General features: G+C 43.1%; 1 protein-coding gene across 7 annotated transcripts in view; it reads left to right on the top strand.

Annotated features, from left to right (window-relative positions):
- LOC137887461 (NT-3 growth factor receptor-like) overlaps positions 1–21818 on the top strand; it is a 157153-nt gene that overhangs the window by 49587 nt on the left and 85748 nt on the right. For all 7 annotated transcript variants that reach the window (XM_068730480.1, XM_068730481.1, XM_068730478.1 and 4 more), the window contains one exon: positions 13201–13269. In XM_068730480.1, the coding sequence (XP_068586581.1) occupies positions 13201–13269 (69 nt within the window). The remainder of the gene's footprint in view (positions 1–13200; positions 13270–21818) is intronic.

The following is a 21818-nucleotide window of genomic DNA, read 5'->3' as shown; positions in this document are numbered from 1 at the left end:
TTAAACCATCACTCATTACTGGGAACGCCAAGGAGACGGCACTTGGCCAGAGCCACCCCAATGTGTGATGCATGGCGAGGCGATGGTGTTATTGTTGCAGGAGTGCAGCGTGATGAAAGGATAAATGGATCCTCCAGGCTAATGGAGCGAGGCGGCCCGACCTGCAGCCCACTGAGTGGAGCCAGCTGCACCCGGGCTGGGAGGAACCTCTCCGGCTGGGCGGCGGAGCCGTTTTTCATGTTCTGAATGTCGCCGTGCTCATTTCTGCTGGTGGGAGCGGGAATGATTTGGATGTCACCTGCTAGGGTTATGTTTCTGAAACACGAGGTCCGTCCACCTGAATTTATCATTGTCATTCAGCTCACGGGCCTCAGAGAAGCTGCCAGCTGTGCAGATGTTAGACATGACAACTGTGGTTGAGCTGACAAACAGCTGCTGCTCACTAAATCTCTGCTTCTATTTACTGACCGTTTAGAAGGAGAACCTTTGTTTTTGGAGAATACATTGACTCAGGCATTTGATGTCAGCGTTAACTGCCATCTTTATTAATCCCTATTATTGTTTTCACTCTATGCTGCTAAAGTCTTCTAAACGCCTCTTATTTAGTATATTTCTTTTGGCGTCTTTTGGCAGGATCTGACTACAGGACATAGTAAAGAGAGCAAATTATTTCCACCGCTTTAATCTGCTATTATTATGCTTTTGAGCAATTCTCAGCATTGTTGTGGGAGTTGGTCAAGTAATTACTTCCAATTGACTGCCTCTGGAATATTATTAATTTTGATGCAGTTCCTTGGTGAATTTTAGAAAATGCCTCTTGTTGGATTCATATGATTATTTCTGTAATATAGAAAGTGCTGCCTGGCTTCAAATAATTTATAGTGGCTCATTTTCAGAGTAACCCCTTATTGAGTTTTGTCATATTGCTCTATGGTAACTATTGGGACTACTGTCTGTCACTACCTATTGCAGTTTGTCAAGATGGATTTGATCGATAAGAATGCAGATACTACACTGGGAGGGAGAAAATGCAGTAAACAAAATGTGTTCTTTCATCTTGTCCATATTCAATTTTGATTTGAATACATGTTTCTAAAAGAAATTACTATTACTACTATACGACTACTATTAATATTGAATTGCATACAATATACGCATTTACAATTGAACGCGTTTAAGTGTGTGTTTTAAAGGTAGTTTAGCCTACAAATCACATAAATCCCTCTAAGGTGAAACATGAATGTGGTAGACAATAAGAAGCTAGCCACCTTTTAGCAGGAGTTAGCTATGGGAGTTAGCTACGGGAGTTAGCTACTGGAGTTAGCTAGGGGAGTTAGCTACGGGAATTAGCTACGGGAGTTAGCTACGGAAGTTAGCTACAGGAGTTAGCTACAGTGTTTTTTTGTTAACTATGTGGAATACTTTACTGAATTATAGAGTTCAGTTTATCAAAATGGATATTTTTCAGTTGGGGATAACAGTTAGGGGAAAAATAAATCAACAAATCAGTAAATTAACCTTTAGCTTTAGCTGCGGCTAGCTGTGGCTATCTCACCAGCTAGCTTATACTCGATGTAGCTCTGTTGCGTTAGCTGTTCATATGACTTCCCCTGTGACAGTGAGAGTAGTAACTGCAATGGCAATGAATTATTCATTTGTATACCTAAGCAGTGGGCTAACAGAGCAATCACTACAGTTTAGCTCCATTTACATTTCTATGCCATAATACATTTTTATTTAGTAAAAAACTATGTAAAAAGTCAGAATCAGGTTTTTGATTTTGACAAAAATAGTAATTTATTTTATGTATAGATGACTTTTATCATGTATAACTTAAGCTCCTTGTCCTGACCCCCACCCGCCACACCACCCACACACATCCATGTTATGTGTCTGCAGTTGTTGTCAAGGGTGTCGGTGGAAGGCCATCACTTTTACGATAACAACACATTATCTGAAGATGCTTAGACAGTAAATCTTCATTCCCCATACCCTTACCTACATTTCCATAAATTTGCATCGTTGCGTTAGTAAGTGAAGCATAGGGAAATAGAGTGTCCTTGAGGCCAGTGTTTTTGAGCTGTCAAGGAGAAACTGCTCTTCAGATTCAATTCTTCTTTTTCTTTTCCTTTACTTCTCTCTTTTAATGAAACAGGAGGGAGTGGAGACAGTCCCCATTTCATGCATCAGATTGTAAAGATACTTGAAGGCGTTAAAGCGTACACAACTCGACACCACGGGCCACTGGCTGTCTTGCTCTTACATGTTGCCGTATTTAACAAGCTGTTTGGAGATCATATAGGAAGAGTGCACTGAGCGGATGCTTTCCCAAGTCTCATAGAAGCTTTTTGGCATCACCAACGTTTTATAGAAGACACAGGAGTCTGGCATGAAACCAGCTAGATTTGAACGTGGAGCGTACTAAATGACACAACCCTTTATGTAATGAGGGGATCTTATTTACGTTGTATACGTCTGTCTCTCTCTCTGTGTTTTGTCTCTTAAAAAAATCCTTCAACAATGTAATTAAAAACAATTCAGTTCTGGCTGCAGTTGGTCTCCTGGTTTCCACAGTAACCAATACTCACACATTATCTTGAGATGCACCCTGAGAGGCTAAGCTCCACCGCGGCCACAGAGGGAGGGCTTCCTTTGAAATTAATGAAAGATTCTCCATGACTACAAAGTGCTGGCAGCACGCTAGGCTGGCAATGTCTCACACTGACGTGGCATTGGCATTGCATTCCTGATGGAGGCAACCAAGCACAAGTGTCAATAGTTGATGGGTGCATTCATCTTCTTACACTGCATTAAAATAAGTAGAGACGAAGTTGCTGTTAGTGTATTGATGATGTACACAAAATCATAAAATGAACAGTGATGCTCGCAGGCTTTGATGTCCAATTCGCAAAAGATGGTAGATTTTTCTTTAACAAGGCAGTCTCCACACAAGTGGATCATTAGTAAGCTGACGCTGTATATCAGTGTCGCGGTGTAATATGTGACAATGTGGAACATGTCCGCTGCTTTAGAGTGATGGAAACTTATATTTACTGCAGTATTTTACTATACAGGAGTAGATTCATACCTCTTTCTGCGGGGAATATTGTACTTTCTATTCCACTTCAGTTGTTTGACAGCTATAGTTGCTGGTTATTTTACAGACAAAGCAATCCATTGTTGCAGATTAAATGTTTGGCTAAAATGAGCTAAAGCACAGCAGTTAAATGCCACTTGAAATTATTGCACTTAAGAGTGACATAGTGTATTATAACTGTTGGGGCTATTTTTGGGTGATGAGTGGCAATATTTAAAATATATATATATATATATATATATATATATATATATATATATATATAATATGAAAAAGTAACACATTTGGTCTGCTGGTTCACCACTTTGGTCCAGACTGAAAGCAGCTATTCGATGAATTGCCGTGACATTTCACACAGACGTTCATGTTCCCCTCAGGATGAATTGGAATCACTTTGGTGATTCCTTCCCTTTCCAATCTAGCGCCGTTTGTCCGCTCATTTTGTTTTACGACCAAACAGCAGCAAAGCTCCCGACATACTCATCAGCCTTCAGCTGTGTTTTGTGTTTACTGCTAATTACCGAATATGGGCATGCTAACATGGTAAACTAAGATGGTTGCATTGGCAATTATTATAGGGCTTGACATCAGCGTGTTAGCGTTGTCACTGTGAGCATGTTAGTATGCTGACATTAGCATTCAGCTCAACGCATTTCTGTGCATTCGCCTTACAGAGCAGCTAGCCAATTTGTGTTACCTGTGACATCGTTGTTTCAGTGTCATATTTCTACTTTTACTTTAATACTTTTCCCAACAATACGTGCACAAACTACGTGTTTTAATGTTCTACAGCTACAGACACTCTAAATTCACTTAGAGACCCCCCTCCCAATAACCCCTGAGGGCAAGGGTGAACAAAATTAGATTTTTCCAAACCAATCCTCTTGGAAGTTTGGAGTTCAGCAAGTCTGCAGTAAAAACTGCGGTTTTCTCCAGTAGTTCACCCTGCAGCTTCTGACAGCTGCACAGGTTTCCCCAGGTCCACATCTAGGTGATAAGAGCTTTGATTGCGGAAGCCTTCAGTGCTCTTCAGAGTTATGTCCATTGTCCTGCAGCTCCCATGGCAGTTGTCTCTGTTATTGGTGGGGAGAGACAATCATTGTGGCAAAGACAGAAACGGGGGCCAAGCCTGAGGCTCTGTGGAAATGCTTTAATTAACTGAGACAATGCTTCATCCAGTCCTCTGGACTGTGGAATTACAAATGGGCACATGCAGAAGCCCATGTGTTGCTCTCTGTTCTGACTGCCCGCTCCAGGCAGCAGTAGATTTGGATTGAGGTCCAAATGGTAGGAATGCCTCTGGATGATGACTAAAATGCACTCACTCACTCACTGCTATGGGCAAAAGACACACGGTCATCTTCAATGTCTTACCTTTGTCTACCTTCATGGATGGAAAAGAACGGAGGCCAATGTTGTTTGATCCCAAACAAATGAGGAGAGTACTTTTTGTTGCTCTTTATTAAACAAATCCCACTATGGGACGTATGTATCGTCATCGTGCTGTGTTGACTTGCTTGCTTGCAGGAAAAGCACTCTGAGAAACAAGGCCTTGTAGAAAGGGCTAAACATGTTTCTCGCAGTCATCTAGAAAACTACTCCCAGGTGTCTTTATTGGTGTTTTAATCAACTCTAACATTTTATCGATTTCAGCGAGAGGCATTTCATAAAGCAGCGGGCCAGAACAGGTTGGCAGTGTGTACCCTCAGCTGAACAAGCAGCGAACTTCTCTCCATGGGTCCGCTGTGAGAAAAACTCCACTGCAAACCCGCCGCCGCTTTCTCTCCGAGAGCAAAGATGTGTTTTGCGTCGAGCTTTCGTCTGAGGCGCCGCATATTTCATCCGCATGATTAACAATCGCAGTCGGAATTACGGCGAAAAAGATCCAAGTGTACCTTTGGCATTGCTGTCAGCCCAGTGGCAGTTCTGTCTCTGCGTGTCTCATTAGATTGATGACAATTTTCATTAAATTGCTCAGTCGATTTTAACATCTCCATCCCTATCTGGGAGGAACAAAATAATTAGAGTCATGGCTTAAAGGCTTCGTTCTCTTGTGTCTTGGAACCACGACTCGCATCTCTCCCTCACAATCAGCCGGATGACTGTGTACAATATTGTCTTTCATTAATTGCACTGACAAACTGAAACCTCGGATGATATTGCAGGGATGTATTCCAATTACTGATGTGCTAACCTGACTCAGTGACTCGGTGATTCTGGACATAAGGTGACTTTCCGGTTGGCTCGTAACGCTTTTTTCGCTTCATCCCCTTTTTTCATTCATCAAACCGCCCTTTGCTATCAACTCAGAAACAGCACGAAAATGCTCTTTAGAGATTTGAGTCAGCCAAAACAATCGCACTACAGCCAGACTAATTCGTTGGCGTTATTATACTGAAAGCAGGAGTCCTAAAATGATACTGAAAAGGCAGAAATAAGCCCTTATTAAATGTAATCATTCCACGTCACTCGAAGCTGTTGCTGGAATGAGAGTAACAGACGTTATGGGCTGTTATTAATGTCATGAGTCACCATGAGGCATTTTGTTTACAGGAGTTATTGGGCTGAAGACAAAGTCATCTATTCTCAAATAGCGATTGATTCAGGGAGCTTGCGCTTTGTGATCCCTGGACGTTTCTGCTATCACCATCATTTGTTCAAAGTTGTGCTTCATCCAATGCTTTGGTTTGTGACAAAATATCGACGAGCTAATCCATCAGCAGATCCATCAGTTTCAGCTGTACGTTTCAGCGGGAATTAGGAAATGTTAGCATGCGATGATTCTCACTCCCAACTCTCAAGTGGCGCTGCTCGGTTATTGGCGCCTGTCGCCTGATACCCACTAGGCACCCTTTGGCGCCAGTGTGAGATGCAGCGGGCTGTCGACTAAATCCAGTGTTAACTCATCCACGTCTTCATCAGACGCTCGGAGCAAATGAGAAAGTTCAAGTGGGGCGCATGGGAATGGAAGTTGGATGAGTCAAATGAACACAGGACTTTCACCAAGGACACACATGTCCTGCGTGGAACCAAGTCAACGTGGACTTAATTCACCGTAGTCTTCTGTACTTTGCTGACGCTAGTTCCATTAAAAAAATGTAGTTATTTTACTTAAAACGTACTTATTTATAGCCAAACCCCGATGCTTTTCAAAGCCAAACCAAGTGGTTTTGTTGCGTAAGAAACCTACAAACTGAGACTGTATGACTGAAGTGGAAACTGTACAGGCTTTCCTGTAAACACGGACCTTTTTTTTTTTTTTTTTTTTTAAAAGACACTATGCATGTAATAAGCTAAAACTGACATGCTGTGTCAGTCCAACATTGAAGATAGAGCGCGTGTTGTTCAGACCGACCACAAGGTGAGTGGTAGAGGCGACACAACTGGATACAAAGTCAATGGAAGACACAAGAAGAGGATTTACCTGGTGGGGGGGGATCCTTCACGAGAGAAAACGTATCGGCGTGAAAGCATAATGCGGACTGCGACGCCGTTTATCCTCCAAAGCTGCCGTCGTACGTTTGACAAACAGTCGGACTCATTACAACAGCTGAGGGTTATGTACCTTGCTCAAGGGCGCTTTGATAGAAGTCCCAGTTTCGTGTTATTTAACCCGACTGGGATGCGGAGGGGGAATAAACAGGTTTAACGGCAGATGAGAGGAACTCTGCTGCGAGATTAGCGCGACACATGCACACACACATACCACAACCAGAGGATCTTTCTGAGATTAAAGAATCGACTATTTTTATCCCTCTTCCCCGGAGCCATTCCTACCTATGCCTGATGCAGATTTGGGGCGAATAATATTCCCGTTTATAATGAAGCGGTGGCTGTTTGAAGTTTCTCCTTGGCTGTTTCGACGAAATGAATTCCATACGCTACCTCAGACGCAATTTATGGATCTCACTCCCCCTCTCACTTTTATATTTCCAGTGATTGAACTGCCTAAGGAGGGAGATTTTAAGCACATTCCCTCTTATTCCTCTATCAATAATGCTATGCAAGCGCTGTCTCCGTGAAGCACATCCATCAGGAAGACACATGAGTGAGATGCGCTTATTCTTTTTTATAAAAAAGACCAATTTGAGCTGTCTTAGTACGACAGGTTTGAGATAGAAATGTTGTTGATAGAACATAATCAAATAAATGAACTTTATTGTTCAAGCGAGGAAGGAAAATGACGTTTGCTGTTTTTATTGTGTCGATACACATCATTGATCCTTTCTTCTTTCCATTTTGACACAATGTTTTACACATTTGTACAGATATTACTGTACATACATGAAGAAACAAGCAAAGAACAAAGGTTCCATTTGATGTTCATTATATAAGTAGGTCTGCTCACCCAGGAAGTAATTCCCAAATGTATGAGTTTCACTAGAGGGGAAGCGATGACAGGTCATTGTTCTCTAGCTGTGTGTCGCCGGATGACACAACGTGCACTGGATGTGTAACCAGGGAGGGGTGTGAGTAAAGACGGACTTCATGTGCTGTGTGGAAATGATTCCGTTGTTAATTATGCTCCACATTTAGACATTAATAAATCATTACCTCATTGATTTTTTTCAGACATTTAGGTAACGACTGTAAACAAACGAGGCCTGTCAGCTTCTGCTCCGCATTTTTATACAAAGTGTCCCCAGGTTAGATTGTGCCAAAATCATCTGGAATTCTTCTTTCTAACCATAAAAGGAGATTGTTTTTTGTTTTTTTTAGCGCAAATCAGAAAAAGGACAAGTGAACAGCTGATCCTCTTCTGTAAGTCAAAACAAGATTTGTAAAAACCTTAGGGGGCCAGAGTCTCATTGCATGATTACAATGCAGGTAGGCATTTGATGCAGTAGGTTGACCAGAGCAGCTTCTTTCGTTCACGCCTTTATGTTTTGATAGTGCAGAGATGACGGGAGGTTATGGAGACACAGAACGGGAACGAGATCCACCAAAGGTCCGTTGACATTGAAAACATTTGAGGTGACACTAAGCCTCGCTTTCAACACAACACCGGTCTCTTTGTCAAGCTCACAAACATTCCCATCGTTGTCGTCACATGACACAAACACACAAAATAAGAAATGATTTTTTTTCCAGCAGCGCTTGTGCTGTGGATGTGGAGCTTTTTTAACTTGCCGGCATGATTTTGTGGGATTTCGCTTTTGCTAACTTTATTGAAGTAGCCGCTCCTCTCGCTGATGGTCTCCTTTACTTACGTATGTAGGTCGTATAGAGGGGATCGGTATTACATTGACACTGGCTTCATAACTAGATCGTCCTCCACACAGCGCCTTTAAGGATGTGCTCGGCAGCGTAGATGCAGTGCAGCCACTGAAGTGGTGTTGAGACGTGTTCTCCCGATCCAGCCCTGTGGAACCACACTCTCATGGGATGATTCTACGGTTCGCTATTTACATCCCATCCAAATTCAGGAAGCAGCGGGAGCGGCATGGCTTATAGCTCAGTGAATAAATCCACCTGTGTAGGTCAGGGTGGTGGGCGGGCAGAGAAACCAGAAATCAGATTTAGTGTCTTTTTACAGCTTTTCTTCATTTTTATATGAATGTCTATTACACCGGTTTATTTCTAACCTTAGCCGTACCTTTCACCACGGTTCAGTCAGAGGAACGTTTTTTGCAGCGGTTTATCCAAATATCTACAATTAGATTGGGTTGAAAAGACTCGAGGCTTTTTGAAGGACTTCTCAGAGAGTCTGAGCAGCAACAGGGAGACACATTTTACATCCGCTCTCAACAGCACTCAACAATACTAAAAGCATCAACACACAAGGTTGGGGTGGAGGAAGCCCAGGAATGAAATGTTGCCTGTAATACTGGAGAGAAAGAAGAAAAAAAAAACACATCCAGGAAGCGGGATGTGAGGAGGTACAGCTGTCACGTTTAAAGATTAGATGTATATTTCAGGACTCGCACGATATGTATTTCTTTCCTTTTGTCTACATTTACATGTGAATTGAGTTCTAGTGAGACGTCAGCCCCCAGATATTATCTAACTACGGAAGCTAAGATATTTCCCATGAGCCTTTTCAGCCTTTGACAGAGGCATTGCTGGTGTGGTCTTAACATGCATCTCAACATACTCAGTCTCTATGTGCATGCAGGCAGGGTACATGTAGGTTTGCGGAGGCTGGAATAGCTGTTGTGTTGCGTCAGTCGGTGGTAGAGAGAAGCAGAGCGAATGTGTATTTTCATTAAACGGCTTTGGATGCGTTTTATGTGATTCCCTATTTACCCCTTTAAGTGCTGACAGTATTCTCTGAATTGTAAACGCCAGTTGCCTGTTTGCGACAAGAGATGGCCTAAATCAAAGCAGTTTTACCTTTTTATATTATTAATGCAACGTTATTTAACAAACTGCACATGGCTGCCGTGGAGGAGAAAGCTCCCTTCTCTAAAATGTCAGCTTTTCAAGACCGGAGAAAAACGACTTTCTTTTAAGATTGACACCCGTGGTATTTTAAAGTTCTGCTTCATTCTTTAAAAAGGTTTGTTGTTTTTTTGCAGCTCTCAGTCGTCAGCGTTGCTCGTAACGCGAAGGCCTTGGAGACGTGCTGTAAAAAAAAAAAAATGGAAAAAAAAGAGAAAGGGAAGCAATTAGTTTATGGCGCTGCAGCAAATATTAGTTGCCTCTCAGCTTGACAGCTGACGACTACATTTCACGACGTCCACGCTGCTGATCCGTTGCGACACCTCGCTCAGTGGCTGCCTGCTTCTCCTCTGCGTGGTCCTGAATGTCAATCTGCAGCGCTCCCCCACACTCAGACAGTAGCCACCAGTGATGCTGCACTAATTAGCCAACCCTCTCGAGTAGCCGAGCCCTCCCAATGGCATTTGTGCCAAACAGAATTATTAAAGCGGGGGGGGGGGGGGGAGGAGTCGCACCTCCTCTGCAGAGGAGCAAACACCCGGGTTTCGGCTTAGCATTCGCTTCGTCGCCCTCCGGCTGGGGAGCCAACGCCATCAATATTAACACCCGGATACATCCGTCGCCGTAGCGCATATTTTCCACCCCAACCTAATGAAAATTTCATGTGAATCACATAATTTCTTATTTAAATGAGCGCTGTCTGCAGATGATCGGTGGTGGCTCGGTGACTGAACAGCAACTGTGTCTGTTTTACGGCGGAGGTCTATGTGTGTGTATTTGTGTGTCGGGGAGTTTATGTCCTTCCAGGCCTGGAAACACAGCTGCCTGGCTTCTAATTCATTTTCTCCACAGCTAATTTTTAAATTTAATAATCAATGCCCCATCCTCACCTCCTGTCTTTTGGCATTCCGTCGGCTTTGATGCCTTATTTGCTGATTTGTTTATATATTTATTAATTAATTTACCCCTCCCGATCCAATTTTAGCTGACATTTCTTGTCGAGATGCGAAGGATGACCTTTGAAAACGGAACACTTCCTGTCGGAGGTCTCTCGCTCTCACTTATCTGCATGCAACAACAAAAGGTGTAAAAGAAACATTTGCATTTGTCACTCGAGGCTCTTGTGTTTTAAACACACACTTGTGTATTGCTGTCTTAAGTACATTTGTTTGCTTTTACAAGTAGTAAAACGTGATTTTAATTTGCAGCTCCCTTACATAACTTAAGCATAAGTGATATTTCAGCGTCTCTATGAGCGTTTCATAAACTAGCATAACTAAATAACACCTGCATCCAACAAGCATGTTAAGGATAAAGGGAACAGAATGGTTTTTTTGGGAAATAAGATTTTTGGCAGAGACACAGATGAGAATATTATATATATATATATATATATATATATATATATATATATATATATATATATATATATATATATATATATATATATATATATATATATATATATATATATATATATATATTGTATCTTATCATCTGACTCTCAGCAAGAAAGCCTTATTTCCCAAAAGCGTCTATTGCTTTCAATGAATCCGGGAGAGTGACGTAATTAACATAAATACAAAATGATTCAGTAATCCGCATAAAAACCCAAATGTAAACACATGCCGTTTTTGATTTTTGGTGATTGCAATAGTGAATAAAGATCCTAACCAGCTCCACAGGAACAGTGCTCGCTGTCGTCTGTCTCGATTGTGTGGTCTGTGGGCTTTTAGCTTCTATCTTTATCTTTTTAACTCTCTCTGAAATCCCTCAATTTGAAGTTCTTGAATTTTTCACGAAGCTCATACGACTCGCTGCACACCAGGTTTGAAGAACATGCAGAACATCAACAACAAGGAAGTGAACACATTTAAATGAACTGACTTCTATTCAGATACATTCACTCTAATACTTACGTAGAGGTCTGGGGTCTACTGTATGTATATTTGGAGATCTTTCTTAAGGTCTGACGTGTGACGTGTGTCTATTTGGAGATCTGTGGTCTAAATTAATCTGTCTATTTCGGGGGGGGGGGGGGATTTGACGAAGGTGCAGAGCGGTCCTGCTCTGCACCACCTAATGAGCTGCTGTTTGCTCGCCCACCTTGTCTCTCTCTCTCTCTCTCTCTCTCTCTCTCTCTCTCTCTCTTTATAATGTATTCTTTCTGTGTATGGTACTGTCCCTTTGGGACCGCAGCTTCTCTTTGGGAGGTGAATTTCCATGCAGCATCTTCACATCCTCTCACACACATCCCCCGTATTCAGAGCAGCAATGCAGTTGCACAAGTATTTCAAGGTGACAATATTATTTAACCGGTGTGTGAGTGACTTTGTGCAAACATACCTGTTTGGGTTTTACCTGTGTGTGTGTGTGTGTGTGTGTGTGTGTGTGTGTGTGTGTGTGTGTGTGTGTGTGAGTGTGTGTGTGTGTGTGTGTGTGTGTGTGTGTGTGTGTGAGTGATATCACAGGAAATAAAAAAGACCTGCAACATCCTCAGCTGCCTGTTGCCATGGCGACACTCCTGGTTACAGGAGTGTCTAATAGGTCTCCCATACAAATGAACCTGCCATAGAGTGATGGAACTTCTTTAAACACTAAACATATGTACTGCTGTTTGCTTACATACTGCTATTTATTCGTCCTTATTGGCGTTTTGATCATTCATATTGTTTCTGACATTTATTTGAACTTATTATTTGTGTGTGTATTTTGTCTGCCTTAGTGAGTTACCTCTACAATGTTTAACGCACTCCTAGCATGTTACAGGAGGAACATCTGGGTAATCCATTATGTTGAATACGCCCATTTGCTGTATTGTGAAACGTATTCTGTTTTTCATGTCTGTGCTCTGTCGGCTGTTGAAATGTCTCTTATCTCTCGCTGTACGCCATGTCCTGCGCGTGTCGCTTCAGTTAGAGGCCGAGTGGATGACTCCCATGCGTTCCCTTATAGACACTGAGCTGTGATACCGGGTGTTGTAAATGCTACAGTATTGTGCAAAGCGTGAGTCATCTCAGTCAAAACCACGCACATGCGCTACGTCACGGAGAACCGACGATCGGATAGAGCGAGACTCTCGGACTGCAGAACAGGATTTGAGCTCTCATGGTGCATCTCTTATGAAGAGTAGAAACTATAAATATTTAAACTGGTTCTGGTCGGATCACTCCTAAGTCTCTGGATATTTGTTATCAAATTTAGTGGCTTCCTGAGCCGGAGGGGGTTCCTTCAGTCAATTTAATTATTTGACTAGAAAGCAGTCAACTTTCTTTTATTGAGTTGCCAGAGTCCTGAAGCTCCACACAACCAGGCCTGTTTCCCTCTCCTGCTCAATAGCACTGTTAGCCATCAATGCAGGCCTGTTTATCCACTCTCCCCCCCCATTTGTTTTCTTTTACTTTATTCTATTTCAGTTGAGCTGAACTATTTGATTTCACAGACATTTCGTTTATTCAACTTGCAGATACGCACGGCAGCGCTGTGGATATACATTAAGCGCAGGGTGATGTCAACCGAGGCAGAAAAATGCGTTTAACTCCAAAAAAATGCAAGAGAGAAAATGTGCAAAATGACCCAGGGTGACATGTATGGGACTTCACATCGAAACAAGAATAAAAGGGATGATGTGAGATGAAAGGGAGCAGGAGACATGAAACGCTTCATATATAAAAACCAATCCATTTAACCCTCGCTTTGTGTTTTTGTACTCTCCTCCGCAGAAACTTGTCGAAGAATCCTCTCACCACGCTGTCGTGGCAGCTCTTCCAGCACCTCCAGCTCTCCGAGCTGTAAGTCCCCGTCTGATCTCTCTCTCTCTCTCTCTTTGTTTGTGTTTTATTAGCGTGATTCATCATCGCTCCCTGCACACTATCTGCCGCCATACAAATTGTCCTCACCGCATGCCGTTATAACGCCTGTCTTTGTTCTACAGAAACCCTCTAATTTGTGTGAGCACGTGTAAAAAGGCTGAACCTATAGAAGCACAGTCGCACTGCGATCGCAAAAGTCCTTTGTTGACTTGATGAAGGCGCACAGGAGGTGTAATGGTCTGGTATAGGATGAGTTTGTTATGAATATTTCAGTGATCGTTCAAGAAATGAGAACATTGCAACGACCGACCTGTCGTTTTGTTTGGTTAAATCTTTGCACTATTGTTTAGTTAATTTTAATATTATTATATTTCTATTGTATATATTTTGCATTTCCATTTTTGTATTTCATACTTTTTACTCTGTTATCTTTATTGCTTTACCTGTACCATAAATGCTATCTATCTATCTATCTATCTATCTATCTATCTATCTGTCTGGTAGATGTTGCGCCTGTCGGCGCTATCCGTCATGTGATTGTGCTCTGAACCCCCCCCCCCCCCTCCCCCCCCCCCCCTTCGTGCCACCTGGCCTTCAAAGCTGAGGTGTAGCAGGATGCGATGCAGGACTATTTGAAGCAGGCCTCCTGATTGTGCTATTTCCAGGAGGTAGAAGCGGGGCAGGTCCTCTGAGAGAGCGGCACAACACTGATCTGGGGTAGTCCTGCCGCCGTACGATTCAGGCAGGGCAGAGCGGAGGGAAAGCCCTGCTGAAATTGACGGTATAGTTCTGTGTTTCTCAGCGTTTAGCTTTCGCGATCCTGAGGAAAACTTAGAACACGCAGGCCCCGATGATAGCACAGGCTCCTTTTTATCCGTCCTGTGTAGGAAGCGACTCGCGGCGGACCCCATGCCGGCGCGGCACAAGTGTCATCTCACTGTGGGCCCTCGGCGGAGGCAGATGGGTCTCTGAATCCCTCATTGTGCCTGTTATTGGGTTGTGAATTTCATTCTTCACTGGACTGTACAAGTTCTGTACTTTTGTTGTCTCACCAGCTGTCCCATTCTGCTTTTGTAGAAGCTAGTTTTGGCCTTAAGCGCCTCTCGTTGCTGCTGCTGAAACTTTGAGTGAACTGCAGGCTGCGAGGACAGGAGAGGTTGTGAGTAGAGATTGTAAAAATGTCAATAGTTCAATATATATATATATATATATATATATATATATATATATATATATATATATATATATATATATATATATATATATATATATATATATATATATATATATATATATATCATGTAACACTGTTGGGCACTTTGAAATAGGTTGGATATATAGATTCCATTGTTTTCCAATTTTTGATGTAATAGGATTTATGGCAATTTAACGGTGTTGTATTACACAAAAGACATTTTTGAGTTCTCTCTACTTCTAGCTATGATCGTACCGTTTCCTTAGAGGTGCAGGACTCAAATATTACAGTGTAGAACAAGACCACAGTGAATGGAGCAATAACACCCCAAAACTGCTTGGTGTTAAGCTGAGGAGGATGTATTTATTACATAACTCTTAATAAATACATAATAAATCTAATTTATTACGTTTTGTTTTTCATTATTACTTTGTGCAGCTTTCACACGAGAATATACAAGAAGAGCAAGACCAGGACCATTTTGCCTCCTGAGTCACTGAAGAGAGCAGTCTTGGTGTTCAGTTAAATGGCCTCACATTCCTGGACAGACTACACCACGGACTAGAATAACTAGCGCCGATCCTTCCTTAACCGGATCGCCATCGCAGCTCTCAGAGCACGGCTCGCTCCGACGCGTCATCCCATTCCTCCTCAAGCAACCATTTTAGATGCGAACAAACGGCGCCTTTGTTGTTCGACATGGAAAGCAGGGCCGGGGTGACGCCCGTGTTTCTTTTTCTCCTTCCCCCAGGGAATGCTGATGAGGAGCGAGGGTTCGTGTCTATTCAATTTGCTGTGTTTGGTTAAGAGGTGTCAGTTGGAGCGGCGTGGCGGCACAGACGCGGGCCGAGGCGTCTGCGAAAGAACGAAGCCGTGTGGAATCAGGCCTCCCTAACAGGAAATGAGTCACTCCATCATGGGCAGAGTCTGCGACGCGGCCCTGACATCATTACTCCCTCCACTGTCTTGGTGTGCTCACCCACACCATATTAGCTCAGCAAGTGCCAATCATTCAATCGGGCCAAATCAAGCGCGCTCACCGGGCGCCCATAGCCTTTAATTATTAGAATGATACACAATGCAGTATCAATGATAAGTGCCCACCCGTGCTGCCCAACCACACGGATATTATGTAAATAGAGGGAGATCAAACCGGCTGAAGTAATTTCCGTTTCATGTGACGAAAGGGGAGCGCGGCCCTTTGCCACGACGCCGTCGCTACACCGTGTTATCTCAGTCACTCTAGGCGCTGCTATTGTAATTGTATTTCATGTTATTTTAACAATGAAAGAGTAGCAATTTCAAAGCTGCAACACGGTGACAGTGACCTGCAACGAATAGGAGATGTGGAAATAGTTTCTTTTTAAGCCCGAATTACATTCAAAAAGCATCACAGTGCCAATGCTTTTAAGGATTATATCGCTGCATGTTTGTGTGGGGGAAATGGAAGGCACACTGTGGCACGTAGGAATTAGATTTTAAACAGTAAGCATAGTGTCGGTGCAACTAAAAACGCAGAGCAGCAGAGACAACAACACAAGTCCATGATCAGAATGGACCAGTGACAAAAGGACGTATTAAACAAACTGATCTGCTGTCTGTTCCTATTAAGAAAAGAGCTCATTTGTACGTATATGTAGTAGGAAATAGTGACGCTCTGCTGACGTCAGCATTAAACAACACGCGGCTTCACCACAGCGTTGCGTTTGGCCACGTTTGGACTCCAAACGCTACATTCCCTGCTTTCAACTGCTGCTTGGCTCATAGTCGGCGACACGTTTCACTCGTCGGACAGAGTCGTGTAACCGTCACAACCATCGCTTATTCAGCTGCTCTGACACGACCATGTGGAGCTTTCTGTGGGTTTGAGGAGCCGATTCTTCGACATCATTCGCCCGTCGCCCTGCGTGATGAGGCAACGTTTAAAGAGGAAAAAGTACTTCCTATCAGTTGATGTGCATTAAGTCTGTTATTCCCCTTATCCGGCACTTCTCATCAAGCCGGGTGCCGCTGCCAAAACAGTCGCTTTGTTTCCGCAGGTCGGTTGCACAGATTTTTCACACTCGCTGCAATATCTTAGTGTCGGTGACAACGACAATGCTATCAGTGGGATCTCAATAATCTCAAGTCTTTTGTGGCTCCTGTGAAAAAGGCCCCAACATCACATTGAGGCCGTACAATGGGCGGCGTGCCGTGTGCTGCTTCCGGATGAGACACGGATAATCGTCTCCTTCTCTTTGTTTGCGCGGCCCCTCTTCGCCGCGGCGCGCGCTGCCGATCGCGACACCCTAAAGGACGGGTGGGCGACTGTCGCCGTGCCATCCTGGGTGGGATTACTGGAGGTCGTTTGAAGCGGAGTGAGCAGCAGCATTCGAGGAGCTCATTCCATCTGGTCCGCCCAAAAGAGGAACGCGTTCTCATTCTTTAGCAACCGTATCGATCTGCCGGAAGCAACGTGTCCCTGGACTCCGGTGGCGCCGCTTTAATCCAGGCTCAAACATTCACGCCTCTCTCCGCAAAATAATCTTTGAATATGGATGAAATATGACTTGACCACTTGACCGCCAGTGGATTAGGATGAATCAGACATCACATTTCAGAGGGCTTCGTGATCGGTGAATTACTGAATTCTAACCTTCGTTACACTGACTCCTCACAAAACAAGACTGCTTCCCTCTGCCTTACGAGAGGGAAAGGGAGAACTAAAGTATTAGGTGTATTAGAAGAGGGGCCAGCAGTGGCCGAGACAACGCAGAGGTCCCCATCTGAAAACCCAGACTGCCTGCTACTATTTGTGGGGAAGCAGCCACAAGTCCAAATGCAAATACAAAAGCTTTTCCCCCATAAAAGCAACTGGTGCGGTGCTCGTTCGCAGCTGGCCGATTGCTTGGCTCCTTGTGGTGCCGCCTGCAGCGTTCTCGAGAACTACTCATCGCTTGTTGACCCAGGTAGGTGTGGACTCAGTCCGCAGAGCCCTGAAGCTCCGCCCCCGCCGCTGCACAAAGCTCCATCGCTTGTTAATCCAGAGTCGCGTGTCCAGTTTCGACACTGATCGTCCTTGTGTCCCCGGCAGTACGAGTTTTTGAGATGTACGAGGGAAACGCATATTTCAGTTATATTTGGGTATACCTCAACGTAGTGCTGCGCGGTATACCGGTATACCGGTTTTAATTTCCCGTATGATATCAATGTTTCATATACCGCCATACCGGTGCATAGCCGAAACAACTGCTGTACGGTCGGAGCTAGTTGTCTTAACTGTGTTGAGAGGAACCCTTAATCATGGTTATAACTTTATAACAACAATTAATAACCCACAACTAATGCTCCTTAACGGGGCAACTGCAAAACAGTTTGTGACACATAAACAATTTGTAACACTAATAATTGTACATTTATATAATTACACCGCCGAACGGCATCGCTAGCTGCCCCGGTAGTACCGGTCTGCTAACAGCTGAGAGGCTCCGTCGCTACATTAAGAACAGAACGGAGCGATGCAGGAGGAGCAAAGAGACTTTTGCTTTTTTGAGTATTTTGGTCAGACAGTATAGGTAATATAGTATTTGTTATAAATGTAATGTAGTTGGTACACAGAGGGTGATAAGACGCTGTACATGGAGGGGCTTAGGACCCAGGGGAATGTAGGTGAAGGAAGCAGGAAGTGACGGAAGGCACGCCACACAAACAGCTGTTCACCGCTGGCTGCTGGCTGGTTCTTGTGTTAAAAATGTCCGCTTCATAATTAAACGCGTGATAAAATAATTTTTTGACGTTAATTAATTTATGCGTTAACGCAGAAAACAAATGGCGTGAAACCGGTATAATCTTACAAAATACCGGGATACACATTTTTGGTCATACCGCCCGGCACTCTCCTCAACGCCATTTCATACCCCCAGCAGCTGTGGCCCGTTGTTTTTGGGTCGTCCGTCTCGGCAGAAACTTCCGGCTGGATTCAAGGTCGAAGGTCAAAGTCACTGTGACATAATTCTCATTGTAATGAACACGATAACTCAGAAAGCCTTTAGACAATTTCTTCACATTTTGATCCACCTGGACTCGAGGTTGAACTGATTAGACTTTAGTGGTCAACCGTCACCGTGACCTCATAAAACGCGCTTTTGGCCATAACTCAAGAATTCATTTGCCGATCATGACATTTCACACAACAGGATAAAATGATGAGGTGTTATCATTTTGGACAGACAGGGATGTAAACTACAACATGACCAGTTTAACACAACCATTATAACAAGCGCTATTCTAGTCGTGTCCTGATTTTATTGCAGTGAAATTGTCAAAAGAAGTTAGCTCATAATCATCCCCTTCACATGAATTGTGAAGGGACATGCACAACACACAGAAGTGCAGTAGATGCTATATGGAATATATTATGGCAACAGGGATGAATAGTATCACATTTCACGTTTGAAAATGTATTTTCATGTACATCAAAGGTACATCAGTACCTTTGATATGACAACTGAGTAATTCAAGTTACTTTAAATATAATCATGTAAATGTAACTAAAGCCACAAACATGTCTGTGTATTTGAGATAAGCTATTGGCAAAGTGGTTAGGGACGAAAACTGGGTTTGAAATTGACCATCCTTTTTTTGAGTGATTGCAAAAAAAAAAAAAAATTGCAGTGACATTTGTTTTAGATTAGAAATAGATTGTACACGTATCAATACATCATCCATCCTGAATATACACTATGGATACAGGCGGGACCTCTAACAACATCCATTTTATAAAAATAGCCACCAAAAGTAGACCTGTCTCTGCACAAATCTTTGGCTCTGAAGAGGAAATTGCCTGAGGCTCCCGCTCACTTTGTCCATTTTTTTTCCCACCTGGAGCCTTCCCTGACCTGACTCGGGTGTCCCGTCTCCTCTACTTGATTGCAGTGCAGGTGGTGCTGTCGATAAGCCAAAGTCAGGTCTGGCTCCTCAGACAATTAAAGCCGAAGCTGTTTGAAAAAACAGAAAGAAAAGAAAAGAAAAGTCAGGCAGTGAGAGCGCCTGCAGGGACGCCGCATGGCCAAGTGGCTTCAAGCTCACAGAGAAGCAGCGATTGGACAATGCGGTGATTTATTCATTTGCAGCATACTGCTTTATCCATGACACGGGCAGGAAGATACAGCGCCAGAGCGATGGAGCGGGTCCAGCGACAACCAGGAGTGTGGTGAAGCAATCATACTCAGAGCGGTGCGGTAAAAGCAACTGTTTAGCAAATTTAGCAAGGATCAGGGGAGAAATGGTTATGGCTGTAAAAGCCCCTGCTGACGAGAAGAGTATTAAATGTGACATCGGCCGTGTCAACTCTCCGCTCTATCCGTGTTCCCTCTGATTGATCTATACTATTCTTTATCTCCCCAACCCCTGTTGCAAAATGAAGACGGAGTTTAATTTGACATTTCACAGAGAGAGTGAAAGCGCACAAAAAGTTAAAAAATAAAAAACTTGGCCACGTCTTGTTTATTCAGCCGGTTGCCAATGAATAGATGTCCGACTGTCAATTTACTGCTTCAAGACTCCAGGAGCCGATCTGATGGCATGACGGCGAGATGATCTCTTGTTTTTCACCACCCTGTAATGATAATGGCTGCTTCCCACGGTGCGTGATTGACAAGTGATCTATGGTGTGGTGTAGTGCACAAACACAACAGCAATGAGCGTGTGAGAGCAAAAATAGATTTATATGATTCAATAAAAAAAAAATCCAATTCAGTACCATCAAAGAGAAAGATTTGACTGTTTAGTAAGCTCCGCCCTTTGTTACTTTTGCTCTACGCCGGTCAATATTTCCTCGCGTGTAGCACATAGCTCTTAAAGTTAACAATGCTAACGGTGGCAGATTTACGTATTTCTACCCAAAGACTGGGGATTTTACCAGGTGCAATGATGACTGTCCACAAACAAGAAGCCTGTAAAAGGGTTTTATAGATGGACACGGTGGCTGCAGACATGATATGATGCTGAACACCTGAGACGTGGTATGTTTGTGGAGAAGTGACCACTGTAAACAGTCAGGCCTGTCGTTAAATGAAAATCACAAGACGTACAGACTAACAGATTTTCAGTGCATCTATATTTGTTTGTCTCAGAGACCATCTGTAACTAGAAGATCACCTCGTTTCACGTCTTGAACAGTCAATCAGTAGTGCTGATTTAGATTTCACTCTTGTCTTGTCTCTTCTTTTTTTTTTGAACACTTAAAATGTAAATGTAAGATATCTGACATTTTAATGTATTTCAACACGTAGAAATTACTTTTCAGCTAGTCAACTGATTTACAGAAATATTTCATTTAATTGTCGGTAAGAATAACGATTCATTGAATTTCCAGGATTGTGACTGTTGGAAATGTAATGTCCTCTTTCAGATAGCAACAAATGCACTTCTGATGAGGCTAATATATCACCTGTTAAGGATATGTCGCCCAGAATTACCATGTTCATTTCCGATACGTCGCACAAATCACCATAATCATTTTCTGTATGTACGTACGTTGTTGGAGATACCTGACCAGATATTTGTGGATCGGAGTGACAGGCGTGGGTTGTATTCAATCACTCACACGTTACAGCAGATGTCTTTGCAGACACACCTATCTGAACTAATCAGTGCACTTCTCTGGTTAGAATTGCAACTAGTCAAACTACATAATGGATATGTCAACTTGGAATTACAACACGTCAAACAAATCTGTCATGGGGGTTGATGGTAGAGGTTGGTAAAAGATGTCGTGAAGTTACAGATTTCTACAATGAACATTTCCACTCGTATGAATTTAATTGTTGATATGAAGAATTAACATTGTGTGTACTACCTCTGAATTCTAACTTGTCAAAAAAGCAATTGTTGATACTTTTGCTATTACCGCTACTGATTAAATGTTAAAAGGGCTCGCCGTAGTGTCGCAGCTCCACCGGGTCTGTGTGTGTGTGTGTGCAGTGAGTCGCCAACCTTTCTCTGTGACGAGCAACAAAGCAGCATCAGCAGGAGGACAACAGGCCGACAGGACACTGGCCCATGAGGCACAAAGGGTCCGTCTTTACCAACAAAATGTCACTCAAAGAGACATTTACCAACCAAAAAGAGACTCAAAACGACCACAAAGAGACCAAGACAACAACGAAGAGATGCAAAGCAGCTGCAGTGAGAAACAAAGAGACACCAAGCAACTACAAAGACTCTCAAAATGACTACAGAGACTCAAAATGGCCACAAAGAGACATTTACCAACCAAAAAGATACTCAAAACGACTACAAAGAAACACTAAACAACCACAAAGAGACCAAGACAACAACAAAGAGATGCAAA

Source organism: Cebidichthys violaceus, unplaced genomic scaffold (assembly GCF_023349555.1).
Source record: "Cebidichthys violaceus isolate CVI_PGR_0920_01 unplaced genomic scaffold, fCebVio1.0.p SCAF_5, whole genome shotgun sequence".
NCBI lineage: Eukaryota > Metazoa > Chordata > Actinopteri > Perciformes > Stichaeidae > Cebidichthys > Cebidichthys violaceus.
The sequence above is the reverse complement of the archived record's forward strand: the minus strand, read 5'-3'. Positions and strand labels throughout refer to the sequence as shown.